Source organism: Panonychus citri, unplaced genomic scaffold (genome assembly GCF_014898815.1).
Source record: "Panonychus citri isolate SS breed McGregor unplaced genomic scaffold, ASM1489881v1 Contig00111, whole genome shotgun sequence".
NCBI lineage: Eukaryota > Metazoa > Arthropoda > Arachnida > Trombidiformes > Tetranychidae > Panonychus > Panonychus citri.
In genome coordinates, this window is record NW_026515516.1 from 331,257 (window position 1) to 356,035 (window position 24,779).

Genomic DNA, 24,779 nt, shown 5'->3' on the forward strand with positions numbered 1-24,779 from the left:
AACATTGAAAGGTTACAATGGAAAATAACAGGTGTCGCTTGTCATTTGCACCCAAATTCGAGTGAAAAAGTGCTACCATCTGGTGAGAAAATAACAAACCAAAATGGAGAGAAAGCTAAAAGTGCAAGTTAGCCGAAAATTATCGACTAAGCCGAGAATTGATGTTAGATTTACACTTGAGAGATTCGAAAGCCAATTTTGGCAGCTTAGAATTGATTGTAAATTGTTGGCTCATATGAACCGCTTTTGATCACAAGATTGTTTTATAGGACAAAACAGTTTCGCTTTATGTTTAATGCTGTGTGGATGAATTAATTCTTGGCTTTTTTTTTTCCTCTATTTTGATTAACAATTTAACCGGCGTTCAAATTTTAGGAATTAATTTAATTTAGTTATATTTTTGTTGGTGTGTCAACACTTGTTACCAACACCATGAGTTTCATTACGGACTCAAAGGCTCCTTTGAAGGAGGTTAAACGTATACAATTTGGTATACTTAGTCCGGAGGAAATCAAAAGGATGTCGGTTACAGAAGGTGGTATTAAATATCCTGAAATTTATGAAAATGGAAGACCAAAGCTTGGTGGTTTAATGGATCCAAGACAAGGTGTTATTGATAGACAATCAAGGTGTCAAAGTTGTGCTGGCAATATGACTGAATGTCCTGGTCATTTTGGTCACATTGAATTGGCAAAACCAGTGTTCCATTGTGGATTTTTGAACAAAATTCTCAAGGTTCTTAGATGTGTTTGCTTTTACTGTTCAAAACTTTTAGTCTCTCCAAATAATCCAAAAATCAAAGAGATTTTAAATGAAACCCGTGGTAATCCAAGGAAACGTTTAGCTCATGTTTATGATCTCTGTAAAAGTAAACATATTTGTGAGGGTGGTGATGATATTGATCTTAAATCTAAAGAGATGGATTATACTGAGGTTGCTGAAAATGAGTCTAAAAAACTTGGACATGGTGGTTGTGGTAGATATCAACCAACTTTACGTCGTGTTGGCCTTGAACTTTTTGCTGAATGGAAACATCTTAATGAAGATAGTCAAGAGAAAAAGATTAACCTTACCGCTGAAAGGGTACACGAAATTTTCAAACACATATCAGATGAAGAGTGTATCATCATTGGTATGGATCCAAAATACGCTAGACCTGATTGGATGTGTATCACCGTTCTTCCTGTGCCACCATTAGCCGTTAGACCAGCAGTTGTTATGTTTGGTTCTGCTCGTAATCAAGACGATCTTACTCACAAATGTTCTGATATAGTTAAAGCTAATAATGAACTTCTTAGGAATGAGCAAACTGGTGCTCCTGCATCAATCATTACCGATATAACCAATTTACTCCAATATCATGTTGCAACCCTGATAGACAATGAACTTCCTGGTATACCAAGGGCTATGCAAAAATCTGGTAGACCTTTAAAATCAATTAAACAACGATTGAAATCAAAGGAAGGTCGTATTAGAGGTAATTTAATGGGTAAACGTGTTGACTTTTCTGCTCGTACCGTAATCACACCAGATCCAAATTTACGTATTGATGAAGTTGGTGTTCCTCGTTCAATTGCACAAAATTTAACTTTCCCCGAAATAGTAACACCTTTTAACATAGACACAATGTATGATTTGGTTCAGCGTGGTAATAATCAGTACCCAGGAGCAAAATATATCATTCGAGATAATGGTGAAAGAATCGATCTTAGATTTCACCCTAAATCAAGTGATCTTCATTTGCAATATGGTTACAAAGTTGAAAGACATATTCGAAATGGTGATATAATTGTTTTCAATCGACAGCCAACTTTGCATAAAATGTCTATGATGGGCCATAGGATTCGTGTCCTTCCCTGGTCAACCTTCAGACTTAATCTCTCTGTAACAACTCCCTACAATGCTGATTTTGATGGTGATGAAATGAACATGCATGTACCCCAAAGTTTAGAAACCAAAGCCGAGATTGAACAATTAGCCATGGTACCAAGAATGATTGTTACCCCTCAATCAAATAAACCAGTAATGGGTATTGTGCAAGACACTTTAACTGCTGTTAGAAAAATGACCAAAAGAGATGTTTTCTTGACCGAGGAACAGTTCATGAATCTATTATGTTTCTTGCCCACTTGGGACGGTAAAATGCCGATGCCAGCAATCATTAAACCTCAGCCTCTTTGGACTGGCAAGCAAATTTTTAGTCTTATTATTCCTGGTAATGTAAATTTAATTCGTCATCATGATACACATCCTGATGATGAAGATGATGGCCCATATCGTTGGATATCTCCAGGGGATACCAAAGTTTTAATTGAACAAGGAGCACTTCTTTCGGGTATTGTTTGCGCCAAGACCGTTGGAAAATCTTCCGGTTCATTGATGCACGTTGTCTTTAATGAACATGGTCACGAAATCGCTGGTGCTTTCTATGGTCATATTCAAACTGTGGTAAATAATTGGCTTTTACTGGAAGGACATACAATCGGTATTGGTGACACTTTCGCTGATCCAGCAACTTACTCTGATATCCAAGGTACCATTCGAAAAGCTAAACAAGATGTGATAGAAGTAATCGAAAAAGCTCACAACGATGAATTAGAACCAACTCCTGGTAATACTTTGCGACAAACATTTGAAAACCAAGTTAACCGTATTCTTAATGATGCTCGTGACAAAACTGGAGCTTCTGCCCAAAGATCACTTTCCGAGTATAATAATTTCAAAGCTATGGTCGTCGCGGGTTCCAAAGGATCAAAGATTAACATTTCTCAGGTTATCGCCTGTGTAGGTCAACAGAACGTTGAAGGTAAACGTATACCATTTGGTTTTAGGAAAAGAACATTACCTCATTTCATCAAAGACGATTACGGTCCAGAAAGTAGAGGTTTCGTTGAAAATTCTTACCTCGCTGGTTTAACTCCAAGTGAATTTTTCTTCCATTCAATGGGAGGTCGTGAAGGTCTTATTGATACCGCTGTAAAAACCGCTGAAACTGGTTACATCCAAAGAAGATTGATAAAAGCTATGGAGTCCATCATGGTTGCTTATGATGGAACCATTCGTAATTCAAATGGTCAAGTTATCCAATTCCGTTATGGTGAAGATGGTTTAGATGCTACTGCCGTTGAATCTCAATCATTACCCACTCTTAAACCGAACAATAAAGCATTCGAACAGCGTTTCAAATTTGATGGTGCCAATGAAAGATATTTAAGGAAACTATTCACTGAAGATGTGGTCTCGGAACTGCTTGGAAGTACCACTTCACTTTCAGAATTGGAAAAAGAGTGGGAACGTCTTCGTCGAGATCGTGAAACTTTACGTGAAATTTTCCCAACAGGTGATAGCAAAGTAGTTTTACCATGTAATTTACAGCGTATGATCTGGAATGCACAAAAAATATTTCATGTTAATCTACGTGGTCAAACTGATCTCAGTCCTTTACGAGTTGTCGAAGGAGTTGAAGATCTTGTCAAAAAATTAATTATTGTAACAGGAGATGATAGACTTTCCATTCAAGCAAATGACAATGCTACTATTTTATTCAGAGCTTTATTAAGATCAACATTATGTACCAAAAAAGTTGCAGAAGAATATCGATTAACAACCGAAGCGTTTGATTGGTTAGTTGGTGAAATTGAAACTCGTTTCCAACAAGCACAAGTACAACCTGGTGAAATGGTCGGCGCCTTAGCAGCTCAAAGTTTAGGAGAACCAGCTACTCAAATGACACTTAACACATTCCACTACGCTGGTGTGTCCGCTAAAAATGTCACCCTTGGTGTACCTCGACTTAAAGAAATTATCAACGTCTCAAAGAAACCAAAAACACCCTCGCTCACCGTTTTCTTGACTGGTGCGGCTGCAAGAGATGCCGAGAAAGCTAAAGATGTCCTTTGTCGCCTCGAACATACAACATTAAGAAAAGTGACCGCCAACACTGCCATTTACTACGATCCTGATCCTCAAAATTCAGTGATTGTTGAAGATCAAGAGTTCGTTAACGTTTATTACGAAATGCCTGATTTTGATACCTCAAGAATTTCTCCTTGGCTACTTCGTATTGAATTAGATCGTAAAAGAATGACCGATAAAAAGCTAACCATGGAACAAATTGCCGAGAAAATCAATGCAGGTTTTGGTGATGATCTTAATTGTATTTTCAATGATGACAACGCTGAAAAACTGGTTCTTCGTATCAGAATTATGAACGCAGATGAAAAGATGGAAGATGAAGAGCAAATTGACAAAATGGAAGATGATGTTTTCCTCAGATGTATTGAAGCTTCTATGCTTTCCGATATTACACTTCAAGGAATTGAATCAATCATAAAGGTCTACATGCATCTACCAACAACCGACAACAAAAAGCGAATCATTCTAACCGAAACTGGAGAGTATAAAGCGGTCGCTGAATGGCTTCTCGAAACCGATGGAACCTCTTTGATGAGAGTTTTATCCGAAAGAGACGTGGATCCAGTTCGTACTTATTCTAATGACATTTGTGAAATTTTCCAAGTTCTTGGTATTGAAGCTGTTCGAAAAGCTATCGAAAAGGAATTGAATCATGTAATTTCTTTCGATGGTTCTTATGTAAATTATCGTCACCTTGCTTTACTTTGTGATGTCATGACTGCTAAAGGTCATCTCATGGCCATCACTCGTCATGGGATCAATAGGCAAGATGTTGGTGCCTTAATGAGATGTTCTTTTGAAGAGACTGTCGATGTTTTAATTGAAGCAGCAGCACACGCTGAGGTTGATTATCTCAAGGGTGTTTCTGAGAACATTATGGTTGGACAATTGGCAAAAATGGGCACCGGTGCCTTCAGTATGTTGCTTGACCCCGAGAAATGTAAATACGGTATAGAGATTCCTATGCATCCAGTTGGATTGATGGCTGGACCGGGTATGTATGCAACAGCTGACAGTCCATCAGCTTCAATGACTCCCTGGATGCAAGGAGCTACTCCAGGTTACCAAACATCTTATGGTGGGGTTGGAGCATCAATGACTCCTGGTGGTGCAGCTTTCTCACCCTCGGCTGCGTCTGAAGTTAGTGGTATGAGCCCAGGATTCAGTCCTTCATGGCCATCGCCAAGTCGTGGTGGATCACCAAGTTCTCCGTCGCCTTATATGTATGTTATCTCTTTGATAATCTTCTTGTCATTTTTCTTTTCACGGATTTTCATTTTTCTTTATTTCTTTTATCTTTTACAGTCCAAGTCCCGCTGGTGCAAGTTCTCCCACATACTCACCATCTTCGCCAGCTTATGCTCCAATGTCTCCAGCAAGTCCTGGCTATTCACCTACAAGCCCTTCATATTCACCAACGAGTCCAAATTACTCGCCAACATCACCCAAATACTCTCCCACAAGTCCTAATTATAGTCCAACGTCTCCCAATTATTCACCCACTAGCCCATCTTATTCTCCCACGAGTCCAAATTACTCGCCAACAAGTCCCTCCTATTCACCTACAAGCCCTTCATACTCTCCAACGAGTCCATCTTACTCACCAACTTCTCCTTCCTATTCCCCCACCAGTCCCAGTTACTCACCCACTAGCCCTTCGTACTCCCCTACAAGTCCATCATATTCACCGACTTCTCCCTCATATTCACCAACTTCTCCTTCCTATTCCCCAACAAGTCCCAGCTACTCACCCACCAGCCCTTCATACTCTCCAACGAGTCCCTCCTATTCACCTACGAGTCCATCATACTCACCAACCAGTCCGTCTTATTCACCAACAAGCCCTTCATATGCTCCTACAAGCCCCTCTTACTCTCCCACTAGCCCTTCATACTCTCCAACAAGTCCATCATACTCTCCAACGAGTCCAAGCTACTCACCAACGAGTCCAGCTTACTCTCCAACCAGCCCGAGCTACTCACCTGGAAGTCCAAGCTACAGCCCTGGAAGTCCCAAATACACCCCCAGTAGCCCCAAATACAGTCCATCAAGTCCGAAATATAGCCCAACCAGTCCAAGCTATTCACCGGTGGCCAGTCCTCGGTATTCACCAACCAGCCCCAACTATTCACCAAGTTATTCACCATCATCTCTTAAATATAGTCCAACATCTCCAACTTATTCCCCCACAAGCCCAAAAAGCTCACAATTTTCACCAACAAGTCCATCATATTCACCATCATCACCTTCGTATGATCCAGGACAAGACGAAGATGCCGAGTAAATTTTGACTCAAGAAAACACTAAAAAAATGATTAAAACATTAAAATGATAGGATAAACAATTGCAAAAAAAAACTTTCAAACAAAACAAATTCTAAAAAAAATCAATCACAAACAAAATGATTAACAATTAAACCCTTTTACCAAATCCTGATCATCAACACAAACTTCGAGATGAAGCAACAATTGCCAATCTTTGTTTGATTTCTTCAATAATGAGACAAAAATAATTTACTACAATTAAATTTCATTAAGAAAAGAAAACAGAAAAAATGAAACAAAAAAACTTAACAATCTTCAACTTTAATTATCTTCATCAATTTTCACCTTAAATTCAATCAACACAATTAACTAATTGTATATATTAGTGTAATTTCATTGCTAACAATTAATTATCAATAAATGTTTTACTGTTTTCAACATTTAATCACAACTTGTAACTCGTTTACCGATTATTAAATCACATTGAAGATCTTTAATCACCGGAAGCTTTGATCGGAACAAATCAAAATGGTTAAACTTGATTCTAATCAAATTAATCTGATTAATTTACCGAAAATCTATCCAAAGAATCGGTGTAAATTGCGAATGTTGAAATTGGATCGAATCAAAGATTGGTTATTAATGGAAGAAGAATTTTTGAAGAGATTGAAAATCAATCGGAATATTAATCAAGATGAATTAAAGGTTAATTTAGTTAACAAATTACGAGGTAAATTGATTAGCGTTTTTTTGTTGTTTTCGTTAATTGCTAATCAACAATTTCTTTAGGATCCCCACTGATTGTTGCTAATTTACTTGAATTCATTGGCTCCGATCATGCAATCATCACCTTGGGTCTCAATGACATGGAATGGCTCGTGCCCATATTATCAATTGTTAATCGAAGTAAATTGAAGCCTAATTGTAACGTGTTAATTAGTCTCCGGAATTTCAGTGTCGTCGGTGTAATTGATGATTTCTCATCAAAAGCCGCTCTTGCAATGAAATTGACCAAAGCCCCACCAGAGACATTTAATGATGTTGGTCAGTAGTTTTTATTGGAAATTGTTTTCAGTTAATTGTTGTTTCTGATTGTCTATTTCTCTTTGTTATCATTTCTCAGGTGGAATGGATGAGCAAATTCAGGAAATTAAGGAAGCAGTTGAATTACCATTAACTCATCCCGAGTATTTTGAAGCAATTGGAATCAAACCACCGAAAGGTAAGTTTTAATTCAAAATCTAATCATTAAAGATAATCAATCAAACCAAATCAAATTGTAGGAGTGATTTTGTATGGCCCACCGGGAACAGGTAAAACATTATTAGCCAAAGCGGTGGCTAATTCAACTGCCGCTTCGTTTTTATATGTTGTCGCTTCTGAACTGGTCAAGAAGCACATTGGTGAAGGGGCGAAATTGGTTCGAGAAATGTTCAAATTAGCGGCCGAAAACGCACCCGCCATTATTTTCATCGATGAAATCGACGCTATTGGATCGAAAAGGTCTTTTTTATTCCACTCAAATAGTAACAATTTACTGATGATAAAATTTTCTCTCCCAAATTAACTTTAACCAGAGGTCAAAATTCAGAAACTGGGGGAGAGCGAGAGGTCCAACGAACTCTATTAGAACTTTTAAATCAACTGGATGGTTTTGACAATCGAGGAGAAGTTCGAATAATTTTGGCAACAAATTTAATCGACCGTCTTGATCCAGCACTAATCAGACCTGGAAGAATCGATCGTAAAATAGAGATACCATTACCTAATCACGAAGTAAGATTTTTCTCCGATTAAAACTTGATCACAATTAACGATTTTCTATTCAATATATACTGAAAAAAGGGTCGAAAGAAAATCTTTGAAATTCATTCACAAAATATGACGAAAGCCGAAGTGATCAATGTGGATGCAATTCTGGAGGGAAACGAATTAAGGTAATTAAAGTCTATCAAAAAGGGTTAATTGTGATTCTAATTGTCTTAATTTCAGTGGCGCTGATATAAAATCGGTCTGTATTGAGGCGGGTTATCAAGCGTTGAGGGATCGACGTCGAGGTGTAACTAATCGTGACTTTTTAAAGGCCAAGGACAAGGTCATTGGGAATCGTAATGTTGCCGCTGTCAAGGAAAACAAATACTTATCTTGATTGTTTTATTTAATCAATTTTGAATCGTTGTCATATTCATTGTTTTAAACATGATTAACATGTTGATTTGTTACAATCTGATTTATTTGTAAAATCGTCATTACCATTATTATTTATACATAATAATAAAGTAGTAGCAAAATATATTACAAAGTATAATCATGCAAATACATTGTTACAATTGTGATTATATTAATGTGATTTATATTATTTAAAGTTTTCTCGTTCGTAACAATTAAGCTGTCAAATTAATTGTTAGCCCTTGATTATATAAGATGTATTTTTGTAGTTATGGGTGATAATTTACATTAAGGATGTAAGTTTACAAAGGCATTAATTAAGTCTTCGGCAGCTTAATTGTTATTGTAATTAGAAAAAGAAATCAAAATGAAAAAAAAATGAAGCTGCTTAGGTTGACCAAAGGTTTAAATTGTTAATTTAAATCTTTAAATCAGCAACTGAGGTTGAATTTGTGTAATTTTTTGTTGCACCGAGGAATTGTTTCTGTGAGTCGCTTATTTCAACGTTCTTGGTGATGATCCAATCAATTGAATGAATGGATTGTGATGATGGGGAGTGGCGATTCTACTATGGTGACCATAGATATTTTGATGAGATGAATTGTCACTCATTGAGCCGGAACTGTTTTCCATTGGAACTGAGCTTTGAAGGGTTGATGAGTGGGCGAATGGCGCGTTTGGACCTGGATGGTGAGGTAGGACATTTGCTGGATGGTTAAATTTAATTGCAGAAAGTCCAGACATGGCAAAATTGTCATTTGGATTGATTGATTGAATTGACCCCATTTCGGCAAAAATGTTGGTCAAAGGGTTATTAAAGTTGTAAAGGAAAGATGATGAATGTCCAACAGGCGTCAGCCCATGGGTTGATGGTCCGGTTGAACGAGATGTTGCTGAGGTGGGTTGCATGTTTGTCGATGCGTTTGATTGGGATTGAGGTCGAAATAGAGATTCGTTAGTGTCAATAGAAGATCTTTCTGTAGAAGATGATGAGATATTTAATAAAGTCGATGAAGATGCCGAAGTGCCAGCGGATCGATTTCCACTGTGATTGGGAACAGCTGATGCTGTGGGTGGCGGTGGAGGAGGAGGTGCAAAGCTTGACATTGAAGAGTACGAGTTAGTCCCAGAAGGATTGGAAACATTAGTGTTTGTTGAACGGGAATTTTTAGCGCCTATGTTTGTACCTGAAGCTTTTTTAGCGGATTTACTTGAACTTCCACCTGTTGATTTTCCGGATTGTTTTGAATTAATAGATGAAGTACTCGGTGTATTACCGGTAGCCTTTACTGTACTGTTATTGGTGGTATTTGCAGTTGTCTTTCCTTGATTACTTGAGCCTAAATATAAGTAAAAAATAAATGCAAAAAATTAGTCAAATTTGTCAAATTCAAATGGAAATTGAATATAAGTGTTACCTGAATATGACGGCGATTCCGATGGCCTTCGGGCATTGTGCATAGATTGTATGGTTGTTACACCAGGTTCACTGTAAAATGTTGGATGATGATGGGAATGGTGATGATGAAGATTGGAATTGGAATTGGAATTGGAAAGTGTATTCGAAGTGGGCGAGATATTGGTCGTTGTGTTGATACTTGTAGCTGATGATCGAGATGGACAAGTAAGGTTATAACCGTTGTTATCGTAATTTGAATTACTAGAACCGGAGATTAGACTAGGAAACGATGAGCTGGTCGAGAAAATCGGTGGATTATTTGAATTAGGTAAAGATGAAGATGACACATGATGATTGTGAACCATGAAATAATTGTTGGTTGGATTATTTGAGGTTCCCGTTGCAGATGTGTGATCTACAAAGTGACCTGGGTTACCGATACGTCGATTACCATCGGCAAAATTGATCGCTGAATTACTAGCGTTTCCAGAGGCTCCGTGAGCTTGACGGTTGTATGGATCCGTTGTAAACGAAGGATCAGCAAAATTAAATGAGGATAACATTGCAGCCGATGAATTACTCGATCGACGATTATTAGGAGGACCAAATGGAGGTTGACAATTACTGTTGGGTGGAAAAGGCGCAAGGAAATTATTCTGCATTCCTGATGATGAATTATTCTCAATGAACCCTTCATTATGACCGTTACCAGAGTTGCTAAAGTTCATCAGGTTTGCGTTTCGTTCACTTGTTGAGCCTTCACTTGATCCATATGGATAGTGATGATTAAAAAGCTCACGTCCATTGTTATTTACTGGATTGTTGGTACTACTACTGGTTGGTGAACTGTTACTGGCGCTTGTTGAAGTTGTTTTTAAGTTAATTTGTCCTTGGGAACTTGAATTAGATTGATTTGGTTGAGTGGATTGGTGAGATTGACCACGAGGTTGTTGAGATGTTTGTTGTGTCGGCGGCGGCGGAGGAGGAGGTTGTTGCTGATGATGATGATTTTCTCTATTTTATTAACAGAGAGGAGAGAGAGAGAGAGAGACAAAAATAGAAATCAATTAAAAATATTGTAAAAACATTTTGTCACAAGATTGGTAAAGATGATCACATAAATTATGAAATGATTAGCAAATTAAACACTTGAGGGTTATACTTACGAGTAGGAGTTACGTTGTTGATTCATAATTTGTTGTTGATTTGATTGACTGTTAACATTTAAATTTGTATTACCAGTACGAGAGGAATGATCTTGATTAGCCCGCTGATCGTGAGCTTGAGGTGATGACCGGTACATGTTAGTTGCGTGTTGCTGCTGTTGCTGTTGTTGTTGATGTTGATGGTGGTGTTGATGATGATGAGCTGATTGAAGTCGAGATAAATCTGAATCTAAATCAGCACTTCCTCTGGCTGTTCGGATGATTGAATACTGTTCATTAAAAATATTTGATGCTTGATTATTCGAGGTAGAATTGTTATTACCAGGAATCGAATTGACTTTTCCAGGTTCATGAGATTTTTGCCTACTACTGTTGTTATTAGCGATCTGATTACTTTCTCCTGGAGGTGTATGGATCAGTCTTTCAGCTGAGTATGAAATAGTTGGTCGTGCACTAGTATTGTTGGCGGAATTACCTGAGGCAGAATTATCTCTTGAAGTAAATTCAATGTTGGAATCTACAGAAACATTGCTTTGAACATGATAGATTGAATTTATTGGCACTGAAGTTGGCATATTATTAGTGTTACTTTGTTGAGGTTGTTGTCGCAGGAGCGATTCAGCTGAATAAGGTAACAGTTGGTTTGTTGTTGTTGGATTGTTGGTCGATGATGACGAAGGTGGTGCACTAGAGTCTAGGTTAGTGTTACCTGTTGATGTTTGTTGAGCGGATGTAGATGATGATGAATCTCTACTTTGCTGAGTTTTTCTAACAACAGATTGTGGTGTTGTCGATTTATCCGAGGGATCAGAGCGTCTCCTGTCCTCTTGTGAATCGGTAGAGTAAAGTCGACCTTGTCCAGCATTATTCGAGTTAGATTGGTAACTATTTGATTCTAATTGCTCATTAGAATGATGTTGCTGGTGGTGATGGTGATGATGGTGTTGTTGGTCGATTGAATTGGCATAATCTTCACCATCATGACAATTTGATGATTCAGTGATTACATTGGAACTTTGATTTGACATAATAACGGAAGGTGTTTGCGAATTTGAAGTATTTGTGTTTATCCTATTCATTGGACTAGAATAACGAGGTGATCGAGTTGTACCATTACCATGATCAGAAGTTTTCGATAGAAAATCAGTTAAATGATCAGAGGGTGAAAGACTGAGGAATGTTGGTAAACTAGAATTGGAAACACTATGAACCGAATCAGTGGACATCTCATGATCTTCAGATAAACTTCCCAAAAGAAGTGGAAGTTGATCTTGTTCACATGTTGCATCACCGTTTTGTCGAAATGAATAATTCTCAGTTTCCAGATCAGTTTCCGTTAATTCATCTGTCAGTTCTTTAGTTGTTGTTCCTTTATTGGCCTTGCTCGTTGTTCTAATACATCTTTTAGACGGAGAATCGGCAACACGTTCAATCACTGTTGTTAACCTTTGCCTTTTATCATTTTCTTGTGCAATCGCTTCACCGTTTGGTGTCGGAGTAACTTCATTTAACGGCAATTTATCCGTAGTCTCTTTAGCTTGTTGAGTCACTTTTAAAGGTCTACCTCTCTTCTTCTTTGGTGGAAGTGAAATTGTTTCTTGTTGTTGTTGTGATGGAATAGTAGCTTGAACCTCTTCACCAGTGATACTATCATCAATATTAACGTTAGGTTTTTGATATGTTCTTGGCCGTTTAATTCGAGCCGTTTCTCCAGATTCAGTTGGACTTTTTTCCTGATCGCCAGTAGTTGATGAACGAACTTTTCTTTTACATTTTTCCGTCTGTTCGGTAGATTTAGCTTGTGTTGGTGGCACATTAATTGAAGTACTGTTGATAGGAGTTGATGAGGTTAAAACAAAACCCGAGCCAGGAGTATAAACAAAAGCGGGTTGAGGTTGATTAACTAACGATAACAATTGACCATTGTGCATAACCAGTGTTGTTGGTTGAGGTGGACTTAAAAGAGTTGAACCTAAAATGATCGGGCCCTGATTAAATCCTGAACTGTCGATGGCAAGAGCTCCATTGCCTAGAATTTGAACATTTGGTGAAGGACGGATTTGAAGTTGAGATCCATTTGATAAGCTTATCCTTGGAGCATTGTGATCCTGAGTTTGATTAACAACCAATAAAGGTATTTTGGTATTAGCTAAATTATTTGTGATCAATTTATCAGTTCCAAGTTGTATATTTGCAGAGTTAGTTTTATGATTATTGATATTGGTATTACTGTTGAATTTATTGTGATCAACATTAACAGAATCTTCATCTCTGATTACCTCCGTTGTGTCAGAATCACCATCAGATTGTTCATCTCCTGATATATTCGGGTCAAGGGTTGTTTTTTCACTATTTGAACTTTCTTGCGTAGATTTGGTGTTTTTAAGTGGATTAGGATTCATCACATCTAACGGGATATTAGTCGGTGTGATTCCAGACATTTTCAGTAATTTATAATAAACACCATTAGTATCTTCCAATTTTTTAATTCGTCTCTTAGCCAAACGTAGCTCTTCCCCTGTAGAATGAAATAAATAATAGGAAAGATTAATCAAACAGAGGAAAATATCAGTTAGTGTCTTAAAGCAAAATGGATAATCTTTTTTTCAATATCCTTTCCACTAATTATATTGATACCAGGACAAAATTTGTTGCAAATTTGCAAAGGCCTGAAGCTCATTTCGAATCCAATTTTAACAGCGAATCTCATGATTTCGTATTTACCTATAATTTGATCAGCATTTCCATAAATCAGTTTATCGTTCATCTCTTTAAGGTGAACCATATAGTGAAAGGCTTTCTCCAATATAGCATTTTTGCTCTCTTTCTTTGGATCTTTGGGTAGTAACTCGGAAATTTTATTTATCCAGATGGCGATTTTATCCTTCCTTTTCTTTTCAATAGTGTTGTGTGATTTGCGAGCATATTCAGCACGGAAAGAACGTCTAACCAAACAGGAAGAAAAAAATGACCAATAAGAGAGAGAGAGAGAGAGAAAGAAGAGAAAGCGAATTAGAAAACCAATAACAAGTAGTAAAGAAACACAAGCACAAAATGGGAAAGAAACAAGTGGGAGAAACAGTAAGAGAAAGAGAGAAAGTTTAAATTAAATTCGAATGAAAATAATATAAAAAAATGAATTAGACTAAATGACAAAACGGTAAACAAAGATTAAGAATAGGAAAGAGGAAAAAGAAATGCCACCAAAAAGGCAAACCACTTACTTAGGCTCATTCTCTTCGTGTTTTTCTTTATCATTGGTCTCCTTACTTCCATCAATAGGCTCTTCAGAAGTCATTTGCGTTGATGAAGAAAAAAAAGAACAGTCAATTTATCGTTAATCAAGAGAAAATATAATTAAAGTTAATTGTTTACATTTGTCAAAATTCAGTTTCTTAACAAATTTTAGGTTTCGTTTCATTCAAAGGTAAAAAAGAAATGGCGCCAACTTTGAAATGAAATTCTTTTCAAAAAAATAAGAACGATGATTAGTTTTCAATTAGAAAATTAAATAATTATCTTAATCCAAATGATTAGAATTATATTTTCGATTAATAAGGTAATGCCCATGGGGCTTACAGGAAGAAATTAAATGAAATTCGTAAGATATTAGATGATTGTGTTAGTCGAATTGCAGATTCTCATTTGTTTCATTTTCACAATTAATTTAGATTGTTAATTGGGCCAGTCGACAATTGAAAATTGAGTCTGTAATTAGTTTAACTGAGAATTATTGGTAAAAATTTGCTTCTTTTCCTTGTGTTGGAATTGAAAGATTTACAATTCTAAATTTTTTGAGTTTTCAATTGATTCTATGGTGATTAAATTGTTATAACCGATATTTTGAATGTGTAAATTAAATTGTGAGAAAAGGTGAAAGAGTTTTATCCAAAGAAAGTTAATTTATTTTCCCCAGGAGAAAAATGATAAAAAGAATCAAATACAATTTGATATTAATCATTGATGTTCAGCAAAAGGTTTTAATTGTTGAGAACAATTAAGATCTCAAGATGGTTGCATGGTGCTTGATATGATCACCAATGAAGGTTGAAACAAAGTAATAACCATGATCATAACCATCTCGGAAACGATAATCAATTGGAAATGAGGCTTCTTTACAGGCATCAGTTAATTTCTCGATCAAAATTTCACCTTGAGCACTAAATTCATCAGCGCTTCCCTAATTATAAAATAAAACAGATTTCAATCAATATGAGATGATAAATCAATGGAATCATCGTGAGGTTTACCAGAGACAAGCCCCCAGGCTCTCAGAGAGAAAGAAAGAGAGTAAGAGACAAAGTAATTACCTGTTCAACAATTAGATTGATGGGAGGTCCATTATATTTAGCGATCAGTTGACTGGCATCATAGTCTTTCCAAGTTTCAGGATCAGGGCCAAGATATTCAGTGAGACATCTGATTCCCACCGGTGTGTTCATGGCCGAGCCAATTGGAGCAAAAGCTGAAACCGATTTGTATAAACCAGGAGATCGAAGTGAACAAACAAGAGCACCATGTCCACCCATTGAATGGCCACTAATCGCTCTAACACCAGGTAGAACAAAATTGAAATTATCTTCAACCACTTTGATCAATTCCTTGGTAACGTAGGAAAACATTCGGTAATTTTTGGCCCATTTGGGTTGAGTAGCATCCACATAGAAACCGGCACCAGTTCCCAACTTCCAATCATCATCCTCACCCTCAACACCGGCGCCTCGAGGTGAAGTGTCAGGCCCAACGACGATAAGATTATGCTCCGAGGCATAACGTTGGAATCCCGATTTCACAATGAAATTTTGCTCAGTACAGGTTAACCCTAAAATGGAAACAAACAAAAAGGTAAAAAATAAAATCAACTAATCACAAAAAGCAAAAGATGAACAATAAACTTACCTGATAACCAATAGAGAACTGGACACTTGTTGCTCTCCGATGCACCGGGTGGGACGTAGATGGAAAATTTCATCTCACATTTTAATTCATCACTTTGGTGACTGAACACCTTTTGGAATCCATTGAAAGATTTTGATGAAGAAACTTGAGTAACACCAGACATGATTAATTACTGAACAAAGAAAATGAAACACTAAGATTGAGAGAGAATCAGAAAATGATGAGAAAAGTTGAAGGTCCACCAACTATTAATAAAGAAAGTAGACAGAGAGAAGCGAAAGAGACTGAAAAGTAAAGGGTGTCTCGTTTGGAAACAACCAAAGTAAACAAACTAATCAATAAGATGAAGATGAAAGTGAAGGTGAAAAACTTTGCTGATTAAAAGAAAAGTGTTGACCTTTTCTCTTTCATCACCTTTAATCATCTTTTTAGGTCAACTATTGGTCAGTTTGTCACCTTTGGCTAATCTTTGGTCATTTGAAAACGAAACACCCTTTAGGCTTTTTCTCGTTTTCCACAACGAGTTTATCCTTTGGGTGGAGTTTCAACAGCTGAACAAAATTAATTTTTCTCAACCAATAGTAATTAATTTACGTTCACGTGGACTTGTAACTATAATTAACAATCAATTGATTGCATTTGAAATCTCAACAATCAGTAACGAATCGACAATCAACAAAGAGCAAATAAATTGTCACAATATTACCAATGGAAATTAATTTCTCTTGTGTTTTCATTTTTTTAATTTATCTCTAATTGTAACTATTATCAAAAGGTTTGACTAATCATTTTGTGAGTTGTATGAATAGTTTTTCATGGTATGTTGATTTATATATAAATTGTAAATTGTTTTTAATTGTTTTTTTTGGTGGTGGTGGTGGTTGTTGTTGTTGTTGTTGTTGGTTGATTTTGGTTTGGTGTTTTTGTCAATTTGATTGTTTCAATTGGAAGCAAATCAAATTATATGATTATTTTTTTTAGATAAATTGTTGATTATTGTTGGCGAGTTAATTATTTTCTCCTCTCTTTCTCTTTCTCTCTCTCTCACTCCCTCTCTCATTTTACCAACTCATACATTACAACATCTAATTAGACTTTTGTTTTCAGTCTGCGTTATATTAACACGATCAGCGGCTTCCAGGCTTCCTCTTCCCGCTGTTCGCTTGATTAGAATGGCTTCAGCTAATTCCATGAAAGCTTGATTAATGTTCAAATTGGATTTAGCACTTGTCTCTAGAAAACGAATACCATGTTCTCGGGCAACCGTTTCAGCTTTTTCTCGGGGTATAACTCGTTTATCCTCCATGTCACATTTATTACCGAGTATCATTTTCTCAACATCCTCATTGGCATGTTCATCAATTGTTCTTAACCATTTAGCTACACTATCAAAGCTTTTGAGATTCGTTATATCGTAAACAAGCATAATTCCGGATGCACCTCGATAATAAGACGTCGTAATTGTGTGAAATCTTTCTTGTCCAGCAGTGTCCCATATTTGTAATTTAATCCGTTTACCTCTTAATTCAATTGTCTTTATTTTGAAATCTATTCCAATGGTTGAGATAAAGGTTGAATTGAAAGCATCATCACTGAATCTAAAAAGTATACACGTTTTACCTACACCAGAATCGCCAATTAAAAGTAATTTAAACAGATAATCATAATTTTGACGAGCCATTAAACAGTTTCAACTCTTTACAATGAGTATTAATTTTTTTTTTGTTTCTTTTCTTTTCCTTTTCTTCTCAATCTATTAATCAACAATAATATCAATGACTATTTCAGATTGTTGTTGTTATTATTATTGTTATGTGATGATGGATCGACGACAGATAGAGAGAGAGAGAGAGAGAGATGATGATGATGATGATGAAAATTATGATGATGTTGATGTTGATGTTGTGATATTATTGCTGTAAGTAAATGTTGTTGTTGAGATGATGAAGATTGTTGATTATGATGGGAGGTGATTTCAGCCACCTGAAAGAAAGAATCAAAGTAAATATAATTAATAATAAGGGGACTCACTGAGGCTCTTTTTTCACAATATAATTGATAACAAAATTAACATAAACACATAACAAGAGAGAGAGAGAGAAATACAAAACCAGTAAAATAGAAAACCACACCTATCATATACTACAACTGGTGTTATCTGTTGGAATGTAATAATACTATTGTTTTTTATAACAAAATTAGAAAATGACAAAGGATAAATTAATAAGAAATTGGAATTGTCATTAATTAATCAACAGCAAAAGGTAGTTAACAATTAATACGAAAAAAAAAGAAGAGAGAAAATTAGTAAACAAAAAGACTCACCTTAAAAATTTTGATTGATCCAAATTTGGAAAACAAAAGCAATTACATTTATCAATTTAGCGAATATAAAATGAAACTTTTTAATTTAAATGTGAAGAGAATAAATTAACAATTAGTAAATTAAACTAAATGAAATTAATTGAGAACCAGAGAGTAAATTAAGTTACCTTTTCTGTACAGACAAATTGATTATGAGAAAAAGGGTTTAGATAAACAAAAGGAGAACAACAAGAGTAGAAAAAAAAGACAGAAAATGCGAAAGAGAAAAAAAAAGAATTTTTTTGTTCTCTAATTTTGTTTTAATTGTTTTTTGTTGTTCTTTTTTTGCTTCGGTAAAAACAGAACCAAACAAAAGGTGATTAGTGATTTACTTTTCTAATTGTTACCGTAATACGATGTTATTATTAGAATTATAATTAATAGTAATCCAGGTTTGATTGTTACCGTTGAATTGCAATAATCTTGATTACAGAAACATTTATCCATTCGGGTTCCAAACACATATTCAGTTTTACACTTTGAGGTGAAATCGATCTCGGTTCCTGCGGTTGTACCTGAGGTGTCACATCCTCTTCTCCACTCTAGGACGATTCCTGTGTCATTAATTAAATGGAAATGATTAAAGGTAAGTGATTAACTGATCAACATGCAAATTCTCTGAATTCTCTTGGTTAGTTTTTTTCCTAAACGTTTTGTTTACTTCTGTGGACTGAACATCTTTGGGTTAACAATAATGTGATTGGTTTTTAGTGTCAGTATTTTGATTAGTTTAATTGTCGATTGATTTGGTTCTGATTGTTTTGATGTTTTAATATTATTTTCTTTCATTTTAGAATTGTTATAATTGGAATTACTGCTTCTTGTTTGGTTATATCTCCATTCTATGAGAATCTGATTTAACAACAAGATGAGATTGATTGATTGATTATGATGAGATTTTCTCACCTTTTCTTGATTAGATTTGATTAGTGATTTGATTGGAAAAATGGTAATGTTAATTGATTGTTTCATTTTAACATTTCTATTCAGTGTTTACTGTGATTGACATTAACCTTTTTTTGTTTCTATTCCTTTTGTTTTATATCTCCTTGATTAACCTTTCAATTTCGTCCCTTTTACTAATGTCTCAACTAATTTCTATCACAGTTAATGAACTACACCAATGATAATAAACTTTGATTCAATCAACTACTAATCACAATTTAATCTCTTACCGTTAGCATCCGATATGGAAAACATCTCACATCCTGCTGGACATTCACGATAAGGAACCACCGCGGCAGTGAAATACTTTGGACTACAAGCGTCTGGACTATTGTAACAATTTAAATCGGTACATCGATTGATTGTGAAATGACAAGTAAAACATTTAACCGATTCCACTATATGGCCAATGATCAACAATTGGTTCAAAAAATCATAAAACACAATGAAAAATTAATGGATCACAATTAAAGACGATGAGATAACGATTAACACAAGAAAGCAACAAATCTTACCTGTCGACTGAAAACTGATCAATGTAATCAAGAAGATTAGCAAAACAGTTAAATCCATTATGGCGATTTACTAATCCAAAGATAGAAAGAGATGAAGTGAAACGTTAATCATGAAAATCTTTAACAATTGGTTCCCAAATGATATCCCAATATTGTAACGATAAATTGTAAACTTTGCAAATCATTCTGTATTAATCACTAACCAATCAATTTGATTTCTTTTCCTGTTCCTTTTCCCCTGATCTTTTTTTCAGTCTCAACAATTACCGTTATTTTTCATTGGCATCAATACATTAATCGTGACTCGACATTTCCAAGGCAATATTTTGGCAGATTATCTTTCACTCTCTTGGGTCCATCATCATCACAGAGCAATTAAGATGCACAATCATTGTTACATGGAGATGTCCCATTTATTGATAATTAAATTAATCCAATTACCATGATAACAACGACAATAACAAAAGGTAAACTCATATTTCAATAATTTGTCTTTTCTCAATCTCCTCAACCCAATTAACTAATTAACTTACTAAATTAACTTAGAACTTTTTCCAATAACAATTAAAACTAAGTTCCAATGTTCATTACTAATTATTAAGTAATGTTTTTTAATCGTAAATAATTTACCTGCTCATTAGAATCATCAAAAGCCTAAAAACCAAAAGCCAAGATAATTAAAAATGAAAAAATCTCTCAACATGATGAATACATGAAACAGACACGTACTGACCCAAGCAATTAAATCACTCTAATTGATTTAATCAGAGATGCTCACCGAAAATTCATCACAATCAGATCTTTTCATCTTCTATCTCTCTCTCTCTCTCCAGGTATCCCCTCTTATTGTTTTATTTGTTTACCTCTCATCATCTGGGATACACGTGATTTAATCATGTAAATATGAAAATCAATCAACTTTTAATTGTATCGTTAATCTGGTACCATGAAATCAGAATTGCCAGCCAATTACCATAATGAACGTCAAGAAAAAGATGCTAACAGGTGAGAGATTAAATTGATTTTCTCAATAGAAAAACTTTGTTACAAGTTGTTAAATCAACAATTAAAATATCATATGAACACTCATGTATTTAAACTAATCAACCAATCAATTTAATATATATTTAAACATCTGAATCAATGAGTACCTCTAATGGTGAAGAGGATAAATCATGTTAATGAATTGGTTGTTAATTGAAAGGGAAAATAGTAAAGTCCAATTAAGACTAATTGTTAATTGTAGTGACTTTGATATTAGATTTTTTTTTGATGATGATGAACAATTGATTTATTAATAAGATAACTTAAATTCAAGTTTCATATTACAGTCAATCAGTTAACTACTATTGAATGAAACAAAAGGGTATCTAACAATTAATAATAGTCATATGATGATTAAGTTAATAACTACCAGCTAACTGATTCCAATTAACTAATCAAATTGATTATTGTTAATTCAAGAGTGCTTTAGGCTTTGATTAACTCTAATCAATCTAATTTATTATTATACAATGTAATTTTACCTCTTCTAACCACACCGATTCAATCGATTATTTTTAATTATTAGATTTGATTGTGTGTATTTGATATTGTGCAATAAGATACAAATCAAATGAAATGTATCAAATTATTATTATTAACAATTTAATTGTAATAAGTGATGATTAGCAAGAAATAGTCAGAATTTATTATTTTTCAATTGCTAAATCAGAAGACTAGAAATAATCTTGTTTTCTCAATTGGCCCATCTAATTAACTTATTATTATTGTGAAATTAATTCAACTGGTAAACAATTAATTCTCTCTCTCTCTCTCTATTTAATCTCATTAGATTGATTAAATAATCAATGAAATATTAATAGTAATCAAAACTAATCCTAAGAATAATATTATTTTTGTCACTAAAAATCATCTGATTTAGTGATAGGAATCAAAAGAAAACAACAATTTAACTCTAAATTAATCCACTGATTGTGATAAATATGAAAACATTGATCAACTTGTTTATTAACATTTAGATTTTTCTTATTTTATTTTTAGATTTTGAAAAAATTAACTAATTCGCATGATGATTAACATGAGGAAATGAAATATCAACAAAACAACAACAACCAGGAATCATAAGGAATCAACAAGGAGTTAGAGTCTTATGAAGCAAAGGATTATCAACTTTTGCATCTTCAACTCGATTCCCAACAATTAGTCAAATGGTTAATCATATAGTTGGTAAACTATGAAATTTTGGCAATCATTGACTGGTGAATCTATTAATAGATCACAATTTGTTTATCAACATGAAATAACTTCACCATTAGGATAATATCAACAAGTGGTTGCACCTCACAAGTTAAGTGTTAATCATTTTTACGAGGAAACAAAAAGTAAATGATACAAGTCACATACACAATTAACTAAATTGTAATCAGACTAAGATTTCTATTAATTGATCATTCAACTAAATTCAATGGTTCCCTCCGTCAAGGTTTCATATTTACCTTGTACATTTAATTGCTCATCTAATTTTACCTTGTACTGATTCAACCGTTAATTGTAAACAATTTAACATCTCGAGAAAAATATTAATTATAATAATTTGTTTATTACAATGTTATTAATTTTTTCTCATTTTCATTTTATCGTTGATATTTAATTTGATTTAGATTAAATTTATTTCTCCTATTCAAACAATAATGATTTACCTTTTTTTTGCTTCATACGTAAATTAAACGTAACAATTAACTAAATATGGTGATAAGCTCATCGCCCATGATTTAGTACCATGATTTTGATTAATCAATCATGAGCAATTAATATGATTCCTTAATGATGAACAATTTGTTAACCATCATTTTAATTGCATCATGAAAGTTAATCAAATTGTTAAATAACAATTGATCATAATTGTGATAGTTAACTTTCAAGTGAATTTTTTTTTATTGTGAGTAGATTTTTTTTTTCAATTAAAATTAATAATAATACAATGAGAATTGATTAACTTATAATGAAGTCCAAAAGAAAAAGTTAATTAGTTGATATTAATCACGAGTCGGTAATTTTCCAAACAAATATATTACAGACTCTCACTCTATAAAATTCAGTCTACAATTTATCAATTATACTTAATTATCACCTTAATCATTAACACACAAGATATACTTGTGAGATCATCATTGTTTATATTGTATTGTTTGCTTTTGACTCTTATAAATAAATACTGATTTACATTAAATCTATTGGTGATGATGATGATGATGAACGTTATGATTATGATTTTCGTTAGATGATCGCAACAATTTACTTGATTGTTTTGTCTTTACTTGTTTTCTCCGTGGAAAAGGTCAAATTAGGCCAATGCTTTTTAACGTCTTTACTTTTTTCCAATTCAATGGATTCCTCGGCATCACACATAATGGCCTCATTTAATTCAACAGCAAATTGATTCTTCAATAAATTAATACCATAACAATGTCGACAAGTAGCTGAACAACTAACCCGACGGGTTTTGTTTGTCTTATTCTTGGAAATTGGTATGTCTTCAGTTGATTTATCCATCATCATCATCATGTCTGAACATATACAAGACTCTGGAAGTGATTTACTCTGTAAAATCTATAAATAAATGTATTCAGGAAGAGGAAATTAGTAATTAGCATGATGACGATTAAGACACATGGAGAATCAAAAAGTTGGAGATCGTCTTTTTGTTTGTTTCATTCAACTTACCGTTTCAATAATATTATTTAGAGCTGCAAATGCATCGTCAATATCATCGTTAATGATGATCAAGTCAAATAACTTCTCGAGTCCATTGATATTTAAATCATCCTTGGCTCTTTGTAAGCGTTTGGTGATACTTTCATCAGATTCTGTTCCCCTATTTCTCAATCGTTGCTCGAGAATCTCGAGACTCGGCGGTTTAATGGCGATGAACAATGGTTTGAGATTCAATTTTTTAACACTTAGAACTCCTTTCAACTCTAAATCCAATACACAAATTTGTCCACCTTTCTGTACCTGTTCCAGAGCTTTTTTACTATTTTTTCAAGAGGAAAAGTAAAATAGGAAATGAGTTGTAATCAATTGTTACATTTACAATTCAACCTATTTTTGTTTCTCAATTTTTCTTTATCTTGTCTAATTACTGTTGATAATGGAATAGAGATAGAGAGGGTAATAATTGTTGAGAGAAATTTAGTCAATTTACCTGGTCCCATAAAGGTTACCAGAAAATTCAACGTGTTCCACAAATTCACCAGATTCGATAGCTTTTTCCATTACTGATTTTTCAACGAAATGATAATCTAAAATGAAACAAGATCACATCGTTAATAGTTTAAAATTACATGTGATTGAAGAGAATAGAGAAAAGAGGTAGAGAAGGAGAAAAATCGTAAACGTAAGAAGAAAAAAAGATAATTACCTTGGCCATCAATTTCACCTGTTCGAGGTTTCCTTGTAGTATCTGGAGCAGAAAGGAAAAGAAGATAAATTTAGATAAGAGAAAAAGGAAAAGGAAAAGGAAAAGAGAGAAAATATTCTTACGAGAAACAGCAAATGCAATTTGATCTTTATGCTCTTGCATACAACGTTTGAGGAGAGTTGATTTACCAGCACCACTTGGACCCCATATAACAATTGGTCGGATTAAAATTGGATCACTTAGATCACCATTTAGATCACCTTGTGATAAGTTAATTGAATTAGCGATGGTCACATTATTGGTATTAAGAGATGAGATTTTTTCAGTAGTCATGATTAGTAGTGGATTAGTGATTATTGTTGATTGGATGAGAAAAAGATTAACAGATCTAAATGAGCTTTTCAATTACAAATTGTTTTTCTATCCAACAAAAAGTGAGGTCAAATATCAATTCTTGATTAACACAAACAAGAAAAGTGATTAGAGAGAAAGAAGAAGAACTTTTTTCATTAAAGAGAAGAAACAAATTAACTTCAAGTTACAATGAAGACACAAATTAATTTAACGAAAGTAACTGAAGATGAACACCAAAAATAATGGTAACAATTAGACAATTTAATCATTTGATTAACCGAAATTAACTAATCCCTTAAGCAAAACCAAAGGTAAATAAACAGAAAGAAAAAAAAAATTCTGTAGGCGTGACTTAAATTCGCCGAT

General features: G+C 34.3%; 6 protein-coding genes and 1 long non-coding RNA gene across 13 annotated transcripts; 3 read left to right on the forward strand and 4 right to left on the reverse strand.

Moving 5' to 3' along the window:
* The first annotated feature begins 275 nt into the window (after positions 1-275).
* On the forward strand, positions 276-6,630 carry LOC128389832 (DNA-directed RNA polymerase II subunit RPB1-like). The gene is made up of 2 exons (XM_053349469.1): positions 276-5,138; positions 5,221-6,630. The coding sequence occupies exons 1-2, from the start codon at positions 433-435 to the stop codon at positions 6,197-6,199; spliced, it is 5,685 nt and encodes a 1,894-aa protein (XP_053205444.1). The 5' UTR covers positions 276-432; the 3' UTR covers positions 6,200-6,630.
* Positions 6,631-6,706: 76 nt separating this feature from the next.
* On the forward strand, positions 6,707-8,328 carry LOC128389838 (26S proteasome regulatory subunit 4-like). The gene is made up of 7 exons (XM_053349479.1): positions 6,707-6,909; positions 6,969-7,223; positions 7,303-7,401; positions 7,463-7,682; positions 7,757-7,955; positions 8,025-8,116; positions 8,172-8,328. The coding sequence occupies exons 1-7, from the start codon at positions 6,708-6,710 to the stop codon at positions 8,326-8,328; spliced, it is 1,224 nt and encodes a 407-aa protein (XP_053205454.1). The 5' UTR covers position 6,707.
* Positions 8,329-8,363: 35 nt separating this feature from the next.
* On the reverse strand, positions 8,364-14,644 carry LOC128389833 (GATA zinc finger domain-containing protein 14-like). 3 transcript variants are annotated; one of them, XM_053349472.1, is made up of 6 exons: positions 14,138-14,644; positions 13,638-13,858; positions 13,193-13,431; positions 10,914-13,021; positions 9,767-10,761; positions 8,364-9,688 (listed from the first exon to the last, which is right to left on the reverse strand). In XM_053349472.1, exons 1-6 carry the CDS (start codon positions 14,209-14,211, stop codon positions 8,844-8,846), a joined length of 4,482 nt encoding a protein of 1,493 aa, XP_053205447.1. In that variant the 5' UTR covers positions 14,212-14,644; the 3' UTR covers positions 8,364-8,843. The 3 variants fall into 3 exon arrangements, with proteins under 3 accessions (XP_053205447.1, XP_053205448.1, XP_053205446.1); XM_053349473.1 differs by having other exon boundaries at positions 8,364-9,325; positions 9,536-9,688; positions 10,914-13,431; XM_053349471.1 differs by having other exon boundaries at positions 10,914-13,431.
* A 151-nt stretch (positions 14,645-14,795) lies between these two features.
* Positions 14,796-16,248, reverse strand: LOC128389841 (S-formylglutathione hydrolase-like). Its single transcript, XM_053349482.1, has 3 exons — positions 15,813-16,248; positions 15,224-15,735; positions 14,796-15,093 (listed from the first exon to the last, which is right to left on the reverse strand). The coding sequence occupies exons 1-3, from the start codon at positions 15,973-15,975 to the stop codon at positions 14,911-14,913; spliced, it is 858 nt and encodes a 285-aa protein (XP_053205457.1). The 5' UTR covers positions 15,976-16,248; the 3' UTR covers positions 14,796-14,910.
* A 279-nt stretch (positions 16,249-16,527) lies between these two features.
* Positions 16,528-19,774, reverse strand: LOC128389842 (ras-related protein Rab-10-like). 2 transcript variants are annotated; one of them, XR_008325511.1, is made up of 4 exons: positions 19,637-19,774; positions 19,352-19,519; positions 18,138-18,730; positions 17,732-17,795 (listed from the first exon to the last, which is right to left on the reverse strand). XR_008325511.1 is itself a non-coding variant. In XM_053349483.1 (2 exons), exon 2 carries the CDS (start codon positions 17,491-17,493, stop codon positions 16,882-16,884), a length of 612 nt encoding a protein of 203 aa, XP_053205458.1. In that variant the 5' UTR covers positions 17,494-17,795; positions 18,138-18,472; the 3' UTR covers positions 16,528-16,881. The 2 variants fall into 2 exon arrangements, 1 of the variants encoding a protein (XP_053205458.1); XM_053349483.1 differs by lacking the exons at positions 19,352-19,519; positions 19,637-19,774 and having other exon boundaries at positions 16,528-17,795; positions 18,138-18,472.
* Positions 18,621-22,250, forward strand: LOC128389844 (uncharacterized). Of its 4 annotated transcripts, none has more exons than XR_008325513.1 (5): positions 18,621-18,762; positions 19,358-19,803; positions 19,891-20,103; positions 20,470-20,641; positions 21,680-22,250. It is a non-coding gene; the product is annotated as an uncharacterized LOC128389844 (long non-coding RNA). The 4 variants fall into 4 exon arrangements; XR_008325514.1 differs by having other exon boundaries at positions 19,358-19,790; XR_008325515.1 differs by adding an exon at positions 18,971-19,125 and having other exon boundaries at positions 18,624-18,762; positions 19,358-20,103.
* A 299-nt stretch (positions 22,251-22,549) lies between these two features.
* Positions 22,550-24,709, reverse strand: LOC128389840 (guanylate kinase-like). The gene is made up of 5 exons (XM_053349481.1): positions 24,182-24,709; positions 24,060-24,101; positions 23,844-23,940; positions 23,363-23,672; positions 22,550-23,248 (listed from the first exon to the last, which is right to left on the reverse strand). Exons 1-5 carry the CDS (start codon positions 24,390-24,392, stop codon positions 22,934-22,936), a joined length of 975 nt encoding a protein of 324 aa, XP_053205456.1. The 5' UTR covers positions 24,393-24,709; the 3' UTR covers positions 22,550-22,933.
* Positions 24,710-24,779: the final 70 nt, after the last annotated feature.